At 35.1% G+C, this 21,026-nt stretch overlaps 2 protein-coding genes across 4 annotated transcripts in view; both read left to right on the top strand.

Annotated features, from left to right (window-relative positions):
• LOC127864485 (uncharacterized) overlaps window positions 1–21,026 on the top strand; it is a 258,871-nt gene that overhangs the window by 75,832 nt on the left and 162,013 nt on the right. The gene's annotated exons all lie outside the window — the stretch shown is intronic.
• Window positions 7,573–11,619, top strand: LOC127864495 (uncharacterized). Of its 2 annotated transcripts, XM_052404127.1 has the most exons (3): window positions 7,582–8,274; window positions 9,469–9,532; window positions 10,240–11,619. In XM_052404127.1, exons 1-3 carry the CDS (start codon window positions 8,214–8,216, stop codon window positions 10,796–10,798), a joined length of 684 nt encoding a protein of 227 aa, XP_052260087.1. In that variant the 5' UTR covers window positions 7,582–8,213; the 3' UTR covers window positions 10,799–11,619. The 2 variants fall into 2 exon arrangements, with proteins under 2 accessions (XP_052260088.1, XP_052260087.1); XM_052404128.1 differs by lacking the exon at window positions 9,469–9,532 and having other exon boundaries at window positions 7,573–7,658.

The raw sequence follows: 21,026 nt of genomic DNA, 5'->3' as shown, positions 1-21,026 counted from the left end.
GAATTCAAAAAAATTCTACGAACCGGCTAGTCAGGAGCAACACTTTCCGCCTAGATTGAATTTTCGTTTACAAGCGACCTCCTGTAAAATATTAATAACAATAAACAAGAGTGCCAAACTGTCACAAGATACGCCCGTTCGAAGGTTTTGGACACCATACTCAATGCTTGAAATGCACTAAGTGACCTCGAGACCTAGTTATTGACCCGGCATGAACTTGAACTTGACCGAGATATCATTTAGATGTAACATCTGACTAAATTTGGTGTGAAGATCAGATAAAAATTACTTCAACAAGCAAATTTGTTGAATTGATATACCCCGCCAATATGCTTCTGGACACAAAATTTGACACTCAAAAAAGCATTTTTTCAAAATACAAAGGGCCATAACTCCTTTATTATCCAATGGTGTACAATGCCATTTGGCGTGCATCATCCTCTTATCCATATATATATATATATACTCATACCAAGTTTCAATGAAATCTGCCAAAGCACTTCCAAGATATGGCTGCGGACAAAAAAAAGCATTTTTCCAAGATACAAAGGGCCATAACTCTGTTATTAACAAATGGTGTACAATGCCATTAGGCGTGCATCATCCTCTTATCTATATATATACTCATACCAAGTTTCATTGAAATCCTCCAAAGCACTTCCAAGATATGGCTCCCGACACAAAAGTGCCCGACGGACTGACAGACAGACGGACGGAAAGACGGACGGACAACGCCAAAACAATATCCCTGCGCCTATGGCAGGTGATAAATAGAGAGCAGACACCATGCTAAATTCTTGAAATGCACTAAGTAACCTCGTGACCTAGTTTTTGACCCTGCATGACCGGTATTTGAACTTGACCTACATATCATCTAGACACAACTTCTGACCAAATTTGGTGAAGATCGGATGAAAACTACTTCAATTAGAGAGCGGACACCATGCTTAATCCTTGAAATGCACTAAGTGACCCCATGACCTAGTTTTTGACCTGGCATGACCCTGGCATTTGAATTAGAGAGCGGACACTGCTGTGGACGCCGCCCACCGCCCGCCAAGGGTGAAACTATAATACATCCCGTTTTTAAAAACGGGCGTATAAAAATAAGCTTATTAACAAAATTACATCATGAAAAATAAACTAGAGCTTTGTCACTGAATGTGACTTATACCCCCATACCACTTTGACGCAGGATAAAAAGTTGTTTAAAAGTTTCGGATGAATACAATTTGAATTAGAGTCCGGACAAAGTGGCGCCGTTGAAAATGCACTAATTGACCCTATGACCTAGTTCTTGACCCGACATGACCCATATTCGAACTTGACCTAGATATCAACTAGATGCAACTACTGACCAAGTTTGGTAAAGATCGGATGAATACAATTTGAATAAGAGTCCGGACAAAGTGGCGCTGTTGAAAATGGACTAATTGACCCTATGACCTAGTTTTTTACCTGGCATGACCCATATTCGAACTTGGCCTAGATATCAACTAGATGCAACTACTGACCAAGTTTGGTGAAGATAAGATTTATACAATTTGAATTAGAGTCCGGACAAAGTAAAATGCACTAATTGACCCTTTGACCTAGTTTTTGACCCAGCATGACCCATATTCGGACTTGACCTAGATATCAACTAGATGCAACTACTGACCAAGTTTGGTGAAGATCGGATGAATACAATTTGAATTAGAGTCCGGACAAAGTGGCGCCGTTGAAAATGCACTAATTGACCCTATGACCTAGTTTTTGACCCGGCATGACCCATATTCGAACTTGGCCTATATATCAACTAGATGCAACTGCTGACCAAGTTTGGTGAAGATCGGATGAATACAATTTGAAATAGAGTCCGGACAAAGTGGCCCCTTTGAAAATGCACTTATTGACCCTATGACCTAGTTTTTGACCCGGCATGACCCATATTCGAACTTGGCCTAGATATCAACTAGATGCAACTGCTGACCAAGTTTGGTGAAGATCGGATGAATACAATTTGAATTAGAGTCCGGACAAAGTGATGCCTTCCGCCCGCCGCCCGCCGCCCGCCCGCCGCCCGCCCGCCCGCCAAGGGGTTTCACATAATACGTCCCGTATTTTATACGGGCGTATAAAAAGCGGAAAGTGTACTCCCTGATAAGCTTGTGAGGAATGCACACGCGAAACTGGGATGACACTTTACGCACATGCATGAAGCCCACTTTTCCGAGAACGAAGCTCTTGACTGATGCAAGACGACGAATTCGTTTGAATTCAACATGTAGTACAAAATATTATTTTGTTGAAGAGTTGCCTTGCATTATTCTATGTTTTCCATTGACCAATTGTGACGCAATTATCGTGGTGCCCTGCTATAATTTAAGCATCAGTTCGCTGAAAAAAATATTTCAAGCATGCCTAAAAAACACATCAGTCCCAATAAAAGAAGTGAAGTTCATTTTAAATGAAAAAAACATGTTCGTTTATACTTTATTCATTTAAAAGGTTTTTCATTCAAAAGAGTTAGATTCTTAATGGGCATGCACTTTTGATACGCTTGGTGTTATAACTACATATGTTCCTTTTTTCCGATGGAAATATTGTGACACAAAAATAAAAACGAGCGTTTTTAATCGCGTAAAATCTATTTTTCCAGACCACATATAGCGTTGAAATTTTTCCCCATTGTTATGAGTAATAATGATTTTTTATGAGTTTATTTATTTTTCTAAATATAGTACGACTTATTTGTTGATTTTGAGTGTACATACGCTTTTAAGATATGAAAAAATAGCTGTTTTCGTATGTACGGATACAATTCAATATTATACAATCGTTTGTGCGATGCCATTGCGCGATTTTGTGCCGCTTGGATAGCGAGATGTTTATAAGAAAAAAAATGTGTTTGTACAAAAACGTTTAGGGACTTTAAAATGCAACAGCATTACCGCGGGTAAATCAAAATTAGAGAATGGATATGCAGTCCCACGCATTGGCAAAATGGGCTTTAATGCATTGCGTAAAGTTTTGTTCCAGATTGAACGGTGTATTCCGCACAGGCTATTCAGGGACGACACTTTCCGCCTCAACAGAAGTTTTGCTACTAGGAAACGTCCTTAAAACGAAAAATTCCATCCGACGAGGCTTTATGGGCTGCGCATGCTAGTCTAAGACGACACTTAACGCGCCTGCAAAAAGCCACGTTTACGCAAAGCGATGCTAATATGCAGTCAAGTGCATTACCGATTTTAGACGGATCCGAATTTCCCAACGTCAGTTTGAAGCATTCCAAAGCGTGACGCACTATGGTTTTGAACGCCTACGTGCGTTCCCCTACTAATTCGCAACGGTGTCAACCAATTGGTGTTGTTGAAGAGTGAATAGCATAATATATTCGATGTTTGATGTTGACAATAGTAAAACTGTTGATGCCGATGGCGATGATTTTGGTATCTACTCCGAAATCTAAGAAACTGATGTCTACTGTTTCATATTACTGGTGTCAAAGAATAGTGTAAATAATGTGTCAGTCATTAAGCGATCGAAGCAAGAACTGTTTCACCAAAACAACAATACAAAGAGTACTAAAAGTTCATCAGTTGATACAACAGAAGTGTCTTTGCTCGAGAAATTACGCGCCTTCGGGTGTATAGAACCTATACGAATAATCATTATCAAGTCGTTTTTCGTTTGACTTATTTCAAAGCGTTTGTTTTTAGTTTTGGTCGGTAGAAGTTAGATTTCGTCGAAACTTGAATTGCTTATAGTATTACAACTTCATGTAAAACCTGAGAAAAACGTCTTCAACTCGACCATTATCACGCACATGTAAGTAGCCTGAATTAAAAACCACAAATTATTCGACGTTGTTACTCGATATAGTTTGTGGTCGCTGAAAAATTTACGTCCGTGAGCGATCGTATTGTTGCAAACGTTCGACAAGACGCCACATTCATATGTATGACGTCTTATTCTCAATTCCTTAGTTAGGTAAAACATATTGCTTAGACCGAGGTGTTCTATTTTGAGGTAAACGTTTGGTCCATGTCGTACCTTATGAAATGTAACTGGCTGCATGGATAGAAACATAGGGATACGTTTAATCTCAAACGGTTAAGTGTATGGTGTTTATCTAGACATCCGGGTTCACGACACGAGTAAGTTGCATTAAGCTAATCGGTTTTCCCAAATTGAACGGATACTCTGTTCTAAATGATGTTGCTTATCCAAATAGCGCACATAGCAGTTTAAATGATCATATAATCATTTTTACGCCAATAAATTTAAGCAACCACTTGGTATTTCGATTAATATTTCAATTGATATATCCGACTCAATATACATCCAGTTTGAAGCATCAATTGATATACTAGTATTCGACCCAATATACATCCAGTTTGAAGCATCAATGGATATATCCGACCCAATATACATCCAATTTGAAGCATCAATTGATATATCCGACCCAAAATACATACAGTTTGAAGCATCAATTGATATATCCGACCCAATATACATACAGTTTGAAGCATCAATTGATATATCCGACCCAAAATACATACAGTTTGAGAAATCAATTGATATATCCGACCCAATATACATCCAGTTGGAAGCATCAATTGATATATCCGACCCAATATACATACAGTTTGAAGCATCAATTGATATATCCGACCCAATATACATACAGTTTGAAGCATCAATTGATATATCCGACCCAATATACATACAGTTTGAAGCATCAATTGATATATCCGACCCAGAATACATACAGTTTAAGAAATCAATTGATATATCCGACCCAATATACATCCAGTTTGAGGCATGATACATCCGACCCTATTATGCATCCAGTTTGAAGCATGCGTTGTTTCTACAGTTTCCACAGTCAAGCAAAAAATAATACTTTCATACCACTTAGCGCATTGATCACAAGATGAATTCCACTAACGAGATCGTTGCAATTTTATTTCAACCAATTTCAGTCGGGGTAATCACATGACAAACAAGATGGTGGCATCCATGCCGAGAAAGGTATTTTGAATTAATAACAGATTTTTAAACATGTGTAGTAATGAGTACTATTTCATACAACACCACAAACAACATTTGGACGTTTAAAATATATAAGTACAATGTACATGCATAACATATTGCATAACTAAATACACAAAGGTCTGCACTTGTAAAGATGCTATTGACAGTCCGTTGAATGCATTCATATCGGCCTTATCTATAACTATTGACAAGTATGCCCCGCCAAATTACAGCCGCTTTAAACAACCATGGACCAACCGCGAGCTCAACGGCTATCATGCGATATTAAGCTCTCAAACGATGCGCCGATGTACTTGGTTAACTCAGTTGGTAGAGTGATTGATTAAAATAACATAAACCATCAAAATCAACGAACATTTTGCATAACATTTCGTAAAGTAATGTAAACCCATTAAACATCAGTGTTATTTATAGCAATAGCAAAACTGTCAACGCTAGATGTGGTCTTGTAACTCGTTTTTATTTTGTATGGAACACTATACTACATTTTAATTTCCTGCAACGACATATATTCATACGACACACGAACACTAACATGTTGCATGGGCATCTGTTGAATATATTATCCCACAAAAAGAGCTATTGCTATAAGGAACATCGTTTTTATTTGCGGACTTATTTTTTGTATTTTAAGATTTAAAGTGTTTATGGGCTTTAGAAATCCGATGATTGCGTATTCGACACCCCCCCACTTACAGAATAAATTGTGTTGGTATTGGTCACACAATCCTTTCCGTGGAAACTGTCATCCTACAACTGACTGGGACGATACTCTACAAACATGCATTAAGCCTATTTTCACCCAGAACGAGACTCTGACAGCCCATAAACATGGTTTTCTGAAACTCCTTCTACCCTTACAAAGCTCAAGACAACAAACCTTGCAGCAGCTGCAACCAGTCCCGAATTACACATTGGGTAGATAAGGACACTGCCTATGAAACCATGATTAAACAACTTTAAATATAGCCAATGATTGTTTTCGTAAATTATTAATCTTATTATTATATCATGTCGTTTTTGCGTTACTGTATTTTATTCCATGCTTCCCGGTTGTTTATAAAGAATTATCAGTAAATTCATTTTTTTTTAAATTAATTTAAAACTGATTATTCATTGTTTCAAACAGTGAAAATGAACAGTGTCAGTTATCGATATTGTTCACAGTTAAATGTGAAATGACATCTAATCGTTTTCATGAAGTTACGACGTCATTATTTTAGCAAAAATACTATTACTCATTTGTAAGCAATGGATTTGTCGGAAAATCGTTTTTATTTCACTCGTGATCATAGAAAAAAATCCATGATTACTCGTGAATCAAAATCGATAACCCAGCAAATCCAACAAATATCCTCTATATAATTATATAAACAAGATAAGTATTGATTCAAAACATCAAAGGGCGTCGGGAATTTCAGTGTAAAAGGCACTCATTCAATGATTGAAGTTACATGGAACGATATTTTTCTACTGTAAATATTAATACATTGGCCGAATAGAAAAAAGATACTGGTATAACCATTATATATGCTTTTGTGTTATAACCCCCAAAAACCAATTATCTATGATGATGTGTTATAACCCCCAATATAACCATTATATTTGATTTTGTGTTGTAACCCCCAAATATTTCATGGTTCATTTTATTTACATTGGTTTCCCTTTTATACTGGCATCCGTGTGCAGTTTTCATTAATTGAACAAAACTGTGTAGGTTTTAAAAAATCTGCTTCATTGTGTAAGCGTACTTCAAGGGGAGATGATTCTGAGCTTATTCTTACGTTGCTCATGTACGATAGGGGTTGAGTTCTCATTGATATGAAAACGCTGTAAAAGTTTAAATGTGTTTACGACCCCCACCCCTCCACCACACCCTCTCATACATATTTCATGGGAATTATAAAATCAAAAAATATTTAAAATAAAACAGCATATTTATTTAAACTAAAATGTCTACATCAAAACAAAAAGTTAACATAAATCACAAATAAAATAATTTGATTCTACTGGGGCTCGAATCTTGGGCCTCTCACATGTGAAGCGAGCGTGTAACCGCTACACTACGAAACCGTTTGAAAAATCACCTTTAAACTAAGGTATTAATTAGTGACTGTAGTGTAACGGTTATCAATAAAGCAATAAACCGTGTAATCGCCGTCGTCTTGTAAAATTGAAGAAAATACGCGTTAACCAAAACTCGAACAGCAAAAGTCTGCGCTATTGTTCGAAAAACCTCAAAATAAATATATTTGGATTATTTTTTGTTTTTATACAAAACCAGAAAGTTTCAAGTGTTTGCGTATTTGCCCAGTCCCTGTGATCTTTTATTATTGCCCAGTCCCTGTGATCAGTTATTAAATAAAATAATTAACTTTGCATTATTGGCAATAAATGTTGTATTAAATGTAATAGGCACAAATGCAGTACTTATTTACACTAATTTACACAATAAATCACCACTATGCAAAATATTCTGACAACAGAAATACATACATTGATCCGTAAAATAACTTCTCCTCTCATAAGCGAAAAAAACGTATTGCATGCGAGTCGCCGAACTTCAGTGCGACGCCAACAATGCCACTTTAGATGTCTAGCCAGCCTCGGCACTGGTTTGTTAATTTTAACTAGTGTCAACTGAGCATTGGCGTTCTAGTAGTCACTACGCCGAATATAGGCCTGTGGCGTGTGACTTCCGAAATTGCCAGAAATGGAGGTTACAAAACACTAACAAGTATCCTTTAGGAAATCAATAAAACATTTTTTTTCAGACAATTAACAATTGAGAGACTCACTGTGAAGTTTTGCGTTGTCTATGTCACGTTGATTATGGACCTTCAAACGTAAAAAAGAACCCTTGATTATTGTATTATGCGCAATGAACAATTGAACGTCTCAAAACGAGATGTGTTTGTTTACCGGGGACGAAAATATTACAAATGGTAATATTTGCAAATGAAAATACTTTTTGCCTTCTGGTTATGTACACACGACTTATCATATTTTCGCACGAACAAGCAATCAAACGACACATTCTCGATAATCGTGCGAATGGTTGGTTAGCCCATACGATAAAAACACAGTATTTAACAGATATACCAAGTTAAGTAAAGAGACTTTGAATCAAATCCGATAGAAATAAGTTGAATATCAAGACGCAACGAAACATGTTTTCACAGTCAAGGAGCACGTATTCCGTGTTGATAATAACGTTTATGCTGTTCGGAGGTAAGTTTTTTTTATTTCATTTTTTCAACTTTGAACAGTGTTGGTATATTTTAAAGGGACCTTTGCACGCTATGGTAAATTGACGAAATTGATAAAAAATGATTCAGATTCGCAAATTTTCATTGTATTTGCTACAAAACAGTAATACTAAACATTTACCATGATCTTAAATATCCCTTATGCATCTTTTGACGTTTTAAAAACATGGAAATTATAAAGCGTTACAAACGTGAACCATTGACAAATTTGGAGAGTTTTGTCATTATCGTTAAAATATGTGACACTGCGAGGACAGCTTGTATAAAGTATAAAATACACTGGTTTTGATAGCACGGACAGCCGAATGGATTAAGTGCTAGACTGTTACGCCAAGGGTCAGTGGTTCGAGCTGAGTGTTAACCTTTTTTTAATGTATATAATTTTTTAACTTGATCTATTTAGTGCTTATGTTTTAATTTTTACATGTATTAATATAAAGCATTCAATGACAAACTTAAATAAATACCAAAATCTGTGCAAAGTTCCCTTTAATAAAATACTGTTGAGGTTAAGAATGTTAATTTATATTTTGTGAATTTGGAGAAACTAGTTTAGTTTACTTATGAAATATATGTTATTTCCATTGATATATACATACTATGTAAACACTTCTTAACACTCGATTTAAATTCCGTCGATTATGCAACACACATTATTGTTTATGCTTAATATCGTCAAAAACATGTTATAAGACAAAACATTGTTATCCTTTTAGAGAAGACCTGCTTACAGACTGATTCTTGAATAAATTAGATTTGAATGTACATGTGGCTTCGTTGTTTGTTTGTTAGTTGTTGTTGTTTTAAATGTCATTTATAATTTTACAATAGTTTTACTTTTTATATATGTTAAAACACTGTTTGCTGATCGTCATATCTACTGTATTATACATCATTCGAATTCATCGAGACAAAGTTGAAGAGTAGTTTACACACAATAAATAAATATAACACGTTTTGCTCTAGAACTGAATTAACACAAACATCTTTCTCCACTCCTACATAAAATACATTAACGATTAACCAAATGTCTTTAAATAACATTACTACATGCGATGATTTTATAAAATTTATTGAAGAGTTCTAAATTCTTAGGCATTCCGCAACTACAATTGCCTACTAAATGTGTGTAATTAAATTATTGTGTTATTTTTAGGCAATGTTTATGCGGATAAAGACTCGGAAGAAAGTCTGAAATCTTTCTTGAAGTCAATGACAAGGTACATTAGAGCCGCGTTCTAGAAATACCGGGCTTAATGCATTAAGGGACAAAGTGTCACTCAATATCAGCCTTTGCCGTCCGCACAGGCTGATCAGAGACAACATTATCTGCTTTTAAGGGGTGTTTCGTTTAAAACAAACATTTTGTTCTAAAACACCACTGCATGTAGAAAGTGTTGTGTCTAATTAGCCCGTGCACACTGCATGAGCTAATATGGTTCAACGATTTACTCAGATGTATTTTACATAGGTTTCCTAGAACGAGGATCATTATATTCCTAGGAACTCGTGTCTTGCATTTGTCAACTTTTATTAAGTAAAATATTGCAATATTTTTAGTATACATAGTAATAAAATAAGATATTGTGTAAAACAATTAAAGCTAAATTTCGCCGTATATACAGTAGGAAGAGTTTAGGTGACATGTATTATCAATGGACATTGAGTTAATGAAAGGCTTTTTATAACAAGATCCTTGGTCATCAAATTGTAAAAGCAAAAAAACGATATTATTTCGTCACATTTAGGACGTTTTTTTTTCAATTATTTTAAGACATTTTTGTCTTATAAAACAGAACAGTTTCAATTAATATATGCATACTTGAATATACTTGAATATAAAAAACACAACGGTTTGTCCATATGTCCAAAACGCACTCCAAAAATAAGGAACAGACCCTTCTCAACACGTATATATGTATTGCAGTTCGCTGCGAGACGGAAGTTCCCTTCATGCCGACGGTATGGCCAGAGCCTTCTCTGGTCCCATTTCCGGCGGTGGCAGTGGGCCGGATACAGTTGCTCTCGACGAAGCGATACGCATAGTCGAGAACATCCTGGCTAGTGGCGACACCAATAAAAATCTCGTGGAAACTCTCGAGAAGTTAATCAACATCCGAGACGTCGTGCAGATAAGACAGCAGCGCAACGGAAGTCCGGCGAACCGGAACGCGGAAGTAAATCGCGAACGAGTCGGCGTGGAAAATGAGCGGTCACTATCAGAAGTTAAAGAATCGGAGGCGGCTCTTGCTGACCGCGACTTCCATAACAAAAACTGCTTCAAGCTGGGGCAGATCTGCGGCTTCTACCGAGACTCCTGCTGCGCGCGCGACACGGAGTACGGATCGAACGCGTCGCTTTGCTGCATCAGGCTTTCCGGCGGCGAAAATTTCCTCCTGAGCGACCGTTTCGGGTACTGCGTGCCAAGCTACGCATCCTACACGTGCGATGAGATGGAGAGGATGTACAGCCTCTGGCAGCGTTAAGCCGCCGCCGTACCGGAAATGACACAATCCGTCAGTGGAATTGCTTGCCGGCTAGGCTTGTGTTGTTGTTTTTGTGTGCTAAATTGTTTGCCAACACTTTACACGTTGTTCTTCATGTGCCTGAGCTTGCGAGGATTCCATGACGAAAAGTGTATCTGATTTTTATAAGATTGTATCAACCTTAGTTACTCGCCTTATGTGCATTTCATTAAGACACGATCTTTTTTTCATATATTCATTTTTTCGTAGCTCTATTTGGGCTAAAAAAGCTTTTTTCTCCAATGCACGTTTTTAATCTTGTGTATTATGCTAGCAGTTATTATTGTGTTGTTTAAATTATTTTTAAAGAATTCCCGCTAATATTTATTTAATTAGATATAAGAAGAATACATTGTTATACTTCCCCATCAATACATGTTTACATGCTGACCTTAAATTACGAGTATTCTGAAGATGTTCTCAAATACATTCTACATTTGAATTTAGTTTGCGGTTGACCTCCTTCGTGCTTGGCAATGACCAATGGCAGATTAAAGCCTCGTTTTGGGAAAAAATGTTTTTTTCGTTCAAAGAAAGTCTCTTCTTAGCGAAAACCCAGTAAAGGCGAAAAGTGTCGACCCTCATGAGCATGAGCGGACTGTCCAGGCTTATTTGGGAAGACACTGAACGAACATGCAGAAGCCCATTTTTCCCAAAAAGAGACTTAACTGTTCAGTTCCTTACATGTTTAAATATATCCATAAAGGTGTTGTTTTTGTTGAATGTCAAAACACTCTCTCGACTATTAAAGCGAAATCCCATTTAACAAAATTTTAAACAATGTCGACAACCGATCAAACATTCTTACACATACATTTCTATTTTTTAAAACGCATATACCATGCACAAATTGCATAGTCGTCTTCTGTGTCAGTTTGCGTAATTTTAAATGTACATGTTATGCACATTAAAAGTGTATTATTCCCATGTTTGTCATCTCCCGTAAATATTTCATACCATTTGTTTCACTGTGAATACATGTTTTTTGAGTGTGAATCTAGTCAATAAAATAGTGGTCCGAAAAAAACTGTCTTTACGACTATTATACAAGATGCTGATTTTGTGAATGAATTGAGCTTCGCTCTGGAAAAAACGGGCTTAAAACCTGCGTGTTAAACGTCGTACCATATCAATCTGTACAGTCGGTTTATGCTGGCTTAACGCCTAAGCACTATATGTCGTACCAGATCATTCAGTGCAGTTGGCATATGCTGGCTTTATGCATGTGCGTTAAATGTCTAACAAGAGCATCCTGTACAGTCGGCATATGCTGGCTTTATGCCTGTGCGTTAAATGTCGTACCAGATCATTCTCTATAGTCGACATACAATGTATCCTGGCTAAATGTCTGTGCGTACCAGATCATTATGTACAGTTGCCTATACTGGTTTAATGTCTGTGCGTTTATTGTCGTACCAGATCCTCCTGTACAGTCGGCATATGCTGGCTAAATGCCTGTGCGTAAAGTATCGTACCAGTAATTATGTACAGTTAGCATAATTTTTTATTATGATGGCTTTATGTCTGTGCGTTAAAAGATGTACAAGATTATTATGTACCGTCGGCATATTCTGGCTTAATTTCTGGGCCTTAAATGTCGTCCCAGGTCATATGTACAGTCGGTATATGCTGGCTTTATGTCTGTGCGTTAAATGTCGAACCATATCATTCTGTATAGTCGCCCTATGCTGGTTTAATGTCTGAGCTTTAAATATTGCACGAAATCATTATGTAAATTTGGCATATGCTGCCTTCATGTCTGTGCGTTTAATGTCGTACCAGTCAATCTGTACAGTCGGTATATGCTTGCTTAATGCCTGTGCGTGAAATGTCGTACCAGATCATTCTGTACAGTCGGTATATGCTTGCTTAATGCATGTGCGTTAAGTGCCGTACCAGTTATTATGTACAGTTAGCATATGCTGGCACTGACGCTTGCAAAGGACTTTAATGTTCTTATTTTAATAAACAAGTGGAGTCGGAGGACTGCACTCTCGACTTGTGTTGTTTCTGTTCTAGTTTCTTGCTTTTTATACCAACTTATTACTAAACATACAGTAAACTTGGCCAAATGTGCCACTTATTCCATTAAAAATGAAGTTTTGTAGAGCATATACTAGTACATGCTTTCATCACATAAGCTCAACTAGCTGAGATTTTGATCTTATTCAGATCTTAATCCGTCACCATTGTCTGATTCTGATTTTAAAAACACAACACTTTCAACTGTATTTTCAGTCAATGGACGTTGACTCATATCGCCACATAAGCAATCCCATGATAGATCTGGGCATAACGTAGTTATGAGCAAAATGTTAAAAGAGTGGATACAAAATTTATAAAAAAAATCGTAAGCAGAATCTTTTGTAACAGTCATCTTATCAGTGACCTCATCAATTACACATGCAACCCAAGCGATGTGTATGTATATGGAATTTACATATTTAACTTCATTTCAGTGGCTACATTTATTCTTGAGCTGTTGAAAATTAACTACTGTTCTATATGTATTAAGCATGACCTTTATATTTACCGAATCCACACCATTTGCAAACCAAATCTATGTCTCAATTATTGTATTCAGTGTCATTACGATAACTAATTAATAATCAAAGAAATTCAGATGATTCCATCTGATTAATTTTTCGAAACAGCGACCTTTATTCCACCTGACCTAAACGCTATCCTTGTTTTGGTACAAATCATCAGCATGTAAAGTTTGAAGACATTATCTAAGTTTGATAATACTGGACAAGTCCGACTTGAGAAGTGTATTTAACAATAACTTCGCTCCATGTAGTCAAACGTAGTAATAAACACGTGTTCATTGTTTGTTGAGCTTATAAAAGTATAAAATGCGTTTATACCCTTACCCTAACCATAACCATTTGATTGAACAAAAATGTTGTTTATATAATTTTCAGAGCATCAACTGAATAAGTAAATACTTAATAGGTATATATGAACATGAAAAACATGTGAACGACGGATCGGTGACTTGTTAAATTAGTAATGGGTAATTTAAAGTGGTTTAATCAAGTATCTAAAGTCAGAAATGATTTCTTTTAGATAATTTACGAAAATCGAGTACTTTTTGTGCGAAAACGGAGCTGAATTTTGGCCTTTGAAATATGACACCGTTTCTTTATGTCACGTTTGACATTTTCTATATGTAAGTTTTTACCTATATTGAATTTGCATGCGCCGTTAAAGTGCACGCAAATGTATAATAGTCATCGCGCATGCGCCGACTTTTCCGTTTGTCCTCGTTTGTATTGTCTAGGTGAATTGTCATTGTGTCGTCTTTTGTGGTTTGGTGAATCGGCATACTTCGGATTTATACATTTAACAATGTATATCTACGAAGTCGGCCGAGGCTATCCAACTACTGCACGTGCTTTCGTGTGAGCACTGTTTACCGTATACGTCCAATTGTTCTTTATGTTTAATGTTTGAATGGAAGAAAGATTTAGAGAGAGGATCCTATTGGGCTGTTCGTTCACCCTTTTCTTTCTTCCCTGCCAAATTCCATCGTCCCTCACAACCCGTAAGAATTTTCACAATTTAAGAGGGTTAGAAATCTGTTACTCTTTATATTAATTATAAAGGAAATTTATTATTATTAATTAATCGGACACTGTGGTAAGCTATTTTATATTATTCTTTATACTTTATATTATTAATGTATATGCATTGTTTTCCGCAGCGCGTCCCATTAAGTTTCATTGTGATATTGATATGTGTAATCATTACACAATATTTAAACAACACAAAATTAAATAGCATTAAAGGTCACTCTGGATCAGCAGACGATTTATTTCATAAATCAATTTCTGGGTTAATAGTCGCCATCTTTCGAACTACTTTTAAAAGTACAACAACAACAATAACAGTAGAAAACAATTTTAATTGCGAAAAGTTGAAAAATTGAGTACATGTGTCACGGTTGTTGAGTGGAATAGTGTTATTTTCAACTGTGTACGAAGCATTTGAACTGGTAGTGGAATAACCGAATTGTTGGTGGAAATGGAATTTAGAAATATATCTAGTAATTCATCATCGTGTAGAATTATCATCAGCATCATTTCTGTGGAACATTGCAATATTCAAAATACAAGTGTTTCATAGCTATGGTGCTTTTGACATAGTTCACTAAACATCAATACTGAAATGATTCATGCACACAGGTAAAGTAAATAATTGAATTTGTGCAGAATGTTTATTTTTTACAAATTATTATTTAATTTAACCAATTTATTTTAGATAGATTGCACTGAAACTCAAAGTCTAAAGCTTAGTAAGACACTTAAGCCAGTTTTCTGAGAAGAAACAATACTTGTTCAGAGTATAGCAGGCTCATGCGGCCTCTGGTTTATTTATTTGGCCTCGGCCTTTAACCTGGGTCGCTTTGATTTCAGGTGTTAAGCCCCCATATCAACAAGGCTTTCTCGACCCTATATGTACTTATTCATATTGTTTAAAGATTTTGAGAACCCTCGCTCAGTGCCAGTGGGGATAAAACAGGGACCTTCTTATAGCTAGATGAATGCATCCAATATGCCAGCAACACTTTATAATCAATAACTTTATAATTGATGATTCTGTTCTTTTAACTACATTACTAATTTACCAAAACAATGTGAAACACATTTTTATGCTCCCAAAGGAGGGCATATAGTGATCGCACTGTCCGTCTGTCTATCCGTCACACTTTGCATTTAGGTTTCGAAAAAATGCTCATAACTTCAATGTCGCTTCAGATGTAACATTCATATTTGGTATGCATGTGTATATGGACAAGGCCTTCCCATACACACACAAATTTTGACCCCTTTGACCTTGAACTTAGGGTTGGCGTTTAGGTTTTGAAAAATGCTCATAACTTCTATCAAAGCGTTTATCGGGGGCGTATGTCATCCTACGGAGACAGCTCTTGTTTTTGCTACTGTTCTCTGCACAAACCATGATAAATCTGCATATATGCATCCAACCAAATCAGTAAAACAATTTGTCACTTAATTACAGTAAACTTATTGCATGTTAACTTTTCAACAATATATATATATATATATATATATATATATATATATATATATATATATATATATATAATATATATATATATATATATATATATATATATATATATATATATATATATATATATATATATATATAATTATATATAACAGATCTAGAAAAAAACACACATCAAACTTCAAATTGTTTTAGTAAATTATAGGCTTTAAATGGTATTGTGACATTTACAACACTCATGCATGCGCTTTACAATTAAACAACTATGGAACACATTATTTATGAGAAATTCCGATACATCAACATAACGTCTCAGATTTAAGGCAGATAATCTAGTGCTTTTTTGCTGCCATTTTTACTATTACACATTTTTTCATTTTATGTTATGATGCATTGATCTTGTTTCTAAATTAACAAAGCAATCATGTTAAACTTTTGAAGAAAGATGTTGTCTGATAAATATTGAAAATAGAATCACTACAACGTGAACAAAATTCAGTTGAATACTGTGACCAACGAAGATTTGCCAAAGAGCAATTCAGATCATGATTTAAATTAAATACAAGTAATATGAAATTCTGCCTATTGGATCCCAGTTATGACTTATTTGTCAAATCTGCACATTAATTTGCCCTTGGCCATGTAGAATTGGGGACTAAATACCATCCAGTCATGTAAAAAGGAGCAGGGTATAGCACGCTGCTATGGATCTCTTGAGCTTTCACATGAATTTTACAGGTAATTTTCATACAACAAATGATATTATATAGTGTAATGATAAAGCATTATGAGCACAAATTATATTTTTTACTAGTGGTGCAAAAATCATTTAAGTGTCACATTTCAAAAGAAAATTTATATAAAAAGGTATTATTAATTGTTAAAACGTTATAAAAGGTTATTTCAATTCACTTAAGCATTTAATTACAAGAACAAGTGCATTTTATTTCCATTACAATACATGTAACAGTATTGGCATTGTATTTATCTGCATTTGATGTGCATTTAATACACTTAAAAATGCAGACAAGACACACTTCTAACAGAAACAAATGTATTTTTTCTGCATTTTTCCAGCATTAATACTCTTCAAGTGTATTTTTTATCATCCCAAATTCACTTTACCAGGAAAAACTTTACCAGGAAAAAGGTATGTTAAAATGCATTTTTAGTTTGTTGTAAGTATATTTTCAAATACATTAAGACACTCTTTTGCAAAAAATGTTTAACAAAAACTTAAATATTTAATATACTAAAGTGTAGTAATAATTAAAGTTTTGTATGAGCATCAAAAACAGTGTCAAATTCATACCAGTGCCTATTTAGTAGCAGTAGGCCTTTATTATGGTCTACTTGTGGTAGAAATAATGCATTTTGTATAATACAACATACATAAATTAAAAAATATAGCTGCCCATACCGTTCAATACAATGTTCAATTAACTACACTATGCAAAGTTGAAATATGACATCAAGCTTGGAATAATCTTTTCAATAATGTATAATATGCTGTTTAAATTTATAAGTGAAATAGACACTTGCATATAAAAACTGATTTTACATCAAAACTAAATATTTAATTTGATTTTTAGCTCCACTGGCCAGGGTTGGCATAAAACCCGGGTTTTATAGTATTGACCGGCCCGGGCGGGTAATACTGGGAAAACCCGGGTTTTACTGGGCAATAGTGGGCAATACTGGGTAATAAAGATATTGCAATATTGTATAACTTGTACGATAATAATGAGTTTGTAGATATTAAAAGAACATATCTATTAACAATTTTTTTACTATTAGTTACATTGTCAACTTCTAATGCATGTGAAAAGATATTCATAATTCCTTCTCATTTTCATGAAAATGGAAATTCTTTTTCTTTGTCTCTTTGGATGGGCATTACTTGGGTATCGAAGATATTACACAATTATACAACAGCACAACTTGCATAATGATAATATTAATGATCATAAATTAGTACATAACAGAAAATAACTATTAATTTTAGCAATTCTATTCTATTATTTACACTGTTAACTTCTACTTCATGTGGATGCATATTAATAATTACTTTTTTTCTGCAAAAAAAGCGCAATTCATTTTGTGTTTGTTTTGGATGGTTTGGATGGGCTTTACTGGGTAATAAAGATATTACACAATTATATAACTTATATAATTATTAGTCTCTATAAAAACATATCCATTAATTATTAATAATAATAAACTATTTGTTACATTTTAACCAACTACATCATGTGGAAAGTTTGAAATCCTAATAATACTTTCTTATTTTTACATAAATGAAATTCAATTTAATGGTCTTTATGGACAATACTGGGTAAAACTTGGTATCTGTGTTTTATCTGATTTAGATTTTATTAACTCACTTACATTATTTTTCTAAAAATATGAAATGCTATGTAACAGAATGGTATTTATGCAGGAAAAGGGAAATGGGTAGAGACATGAGGGATTATACATGTAATATATATTTTTGTTATCATTCAAATAATTAAGTTGATCTTACATGTATGTTGCATTAAGACTCATGCCCCAATTTAGTGTTTTAAATCATTGACACAGTTTTGTGTCATCATTTATGAAACACAGTTTGTACAACTAACAGTAACACTGGGCCACTTGGATAAACATTGGTCCTATTTGGGCCACATAAAGGCCCTATTAGGGCCAGACAAAGGCCCTCTTACTGTTTATTAGGGGCCATAAAAGATACACAGACTAGTGCCAATTAGGGCCCTCCCATTAACTGTGAAAACATGCTTTGATTGCTACAGTATTAGTGACAGATTTCTGTTAATTGTGTTTCAATATAAAAAAGTATTTCTTCAATGATCCCTCATTATCAATTCTGACTTTAAAGTTTAAAGATATTGTAATTAACAAAACAACAGTCACTTTGAAGTCTGCAGTAAAATTGTATATATCATACAGTGACAATATGTTACTTCTATTTCAATATTATTGCCAACAGCATTTGCTAACTCTTTTTTCTTTACAATAGAGGCTAGCAGAAATGTAAGGATGATAAAAAACAATTACAACTGCATGTTTAATGAAGAAAAAATAGTATTGCCCAGTATTACCCACTTTCAGAGTATTGCCATGGGCGGAAAAAACCGGGTTTTCCCACCGGGTTTTCCCGGGGGCGGGTTTTTCGTGACAACCCAGGCTTTTTCCGCTCCATTTTGGGAAAACGCCACACTGGAATTTTGGGAATTTCGCGTCGTGAAAACCCCAATTTTGGGGAAAAAAATAATCGCAAAATTGGCTCAATTGGGAAAAATTATCGCATGTAAGTAGTGTTTCTTATATTTCAAAGAAGCCGTTAACTGGTAAATAACGACTATTTTGATAACTTATTATTAAAATTTTACAAAATATTATGAACAAGTGTAATAAGTGCAAGTTTTTTAATCTGAATTTGGGGAAAAGGCTTGGCCTTTTTTTAGTTGAAAAAAATCGCGCGAAGGGCCGGATTTTGAGGAAAATAAGGAAAGTCTAAAATAATCATTAACATATTTTACAGTTTTTAAAACAAATTCAAGGCAACAGATAATTTAATTATACAATACTTTCTATTTTCTACACCGGATCAGGTTAACTTATATATTTTAAGGTTAAAAACATTAACTTTTCCTTTAAACATCTTCTCCTAAACTACTGGTCCAATTCTGATGAAATTTTTTAGGAATGTTACTGGGGTGAACCTCTTTCAAATTTGTTCAAATTATGCCCCTGGGGTCAAATTTGACTCTGCCCCGGGGTTCACAAAATTGAAAATTTGCTTATATAAGGCCTATTTTGTGAAAACTTTCAAAATCTCCCGTCCATAACCATTGGGCCTAATGCTATTAAATTTGGTATGTAGAGACATCTAATATTCCTCTACCCAATTTTATTTAAACTATGCCCCTGGGGGCAAATTTGACCCTGTCCCGGGGGTCACAAAATTGAACATATGCTTATATAGGGTATATTTTGTGAAAACTTTACAAATCTTCTCGTCCATAACCATTGGGCTTAGGGCTACCAAATTTGGTATGTAGTGGCATCTTATAGTCCTCTACCAAGTTTTTTCAAATTATGCTCCTTGGGTCAAGTTTGACCCTGCCTAGGGCTATCAAATTTGGTATATAGTGACATCTAATAGTCCTCTACCAAATTTGTTCAAATTTAACCTCTAGGGTCAAACTTGACCCTGCCCCGGGGGTCACAAAATTGAACATATGCTTATATAATGCCTATTTTGTGAAAACTTTAAAAAAAATCTTGTCCATAACCATTAGGCCTAGGGCTACACAATTTGTTATGTAGTGACATTGTATAGTCCTCTATTTAGTTTGTTCAAAATATGCCCCAGGGGTCAAATTTGACCCTGCCCCGGGGGCCACAAAATCAATTATATGCTTATATAGTGCCTATTTTGTGAAAATTTTAAAACTCTTCTTGTCCTTAACAATAAGGCATAGGGCTACCAAATTTGGTATATACGGTAGTGACATGTAATAGTTCTCTACCAAGTTTGTTCAATTTATGCCCCTTGGGTCAAATTTGACCCTGCCCGGGGTCACAAAACTGAACATACACTTATATGGGGCCTATTTTGTGAAAACTTTAAAAATCTTGTTGTCCATAACCATTGGGCCTAGGGCTTCCAAATTTGGTATGTAGTGACATCTAATAAACCTCTACCAAATTTGTTCAAATAATGCCTCTGGGGTCAACTTTGACCCTGCCCCGGCCCCCATGGAGTCACAAAATTGAATAAACGCTTATAAAGCGCCTATTTTGTGAAATCTTTCAAAATCTTCTTGTCGAAAACCATTCGGACTATGGCTATCAAATTTGGTATGCAGTAACATCTTATAGTCCTCTACCAAGTTTGTTCAAATTATGCCCTTTGGGTCAAATTTGATCCTGACCCGCGGGTCACAAAATTGAACATTATATACGCTTATATCTTGCTTATTTTGTGAAAACTTAAAAAATATTCTTGTCCTTAACTCTAGAACCTAGGGCTACCACATTTTGTATGTAGTGAGATATAGTAGTCCTCTACAAAGTTTGCTCAAATTATGCCCCTGGGGTTAAATTTGACCCAGCCCAGAAGGTCACAAAAGTGTACATGTGCTTA

This window comes from Dreissena polymorpha, chromosome 1 (assembly GCF_020536995.1).
Source record: "Dreissena polymorpha isolate Duluth1 chromosome 1, UMN_Dpol_1.0, whole genome shotgun sequence".
Lineage (NCBI taxonomy): Eukaryota > Metazoa > Mollusca > Bivalvia > Myida > Dreissenidae > Dreissena > Dreissena polymorpha.
Note: the sequence above shows the minus strand (reverse complement) of the source record. Positions and strands in the feature narration are given on the sequence as shown.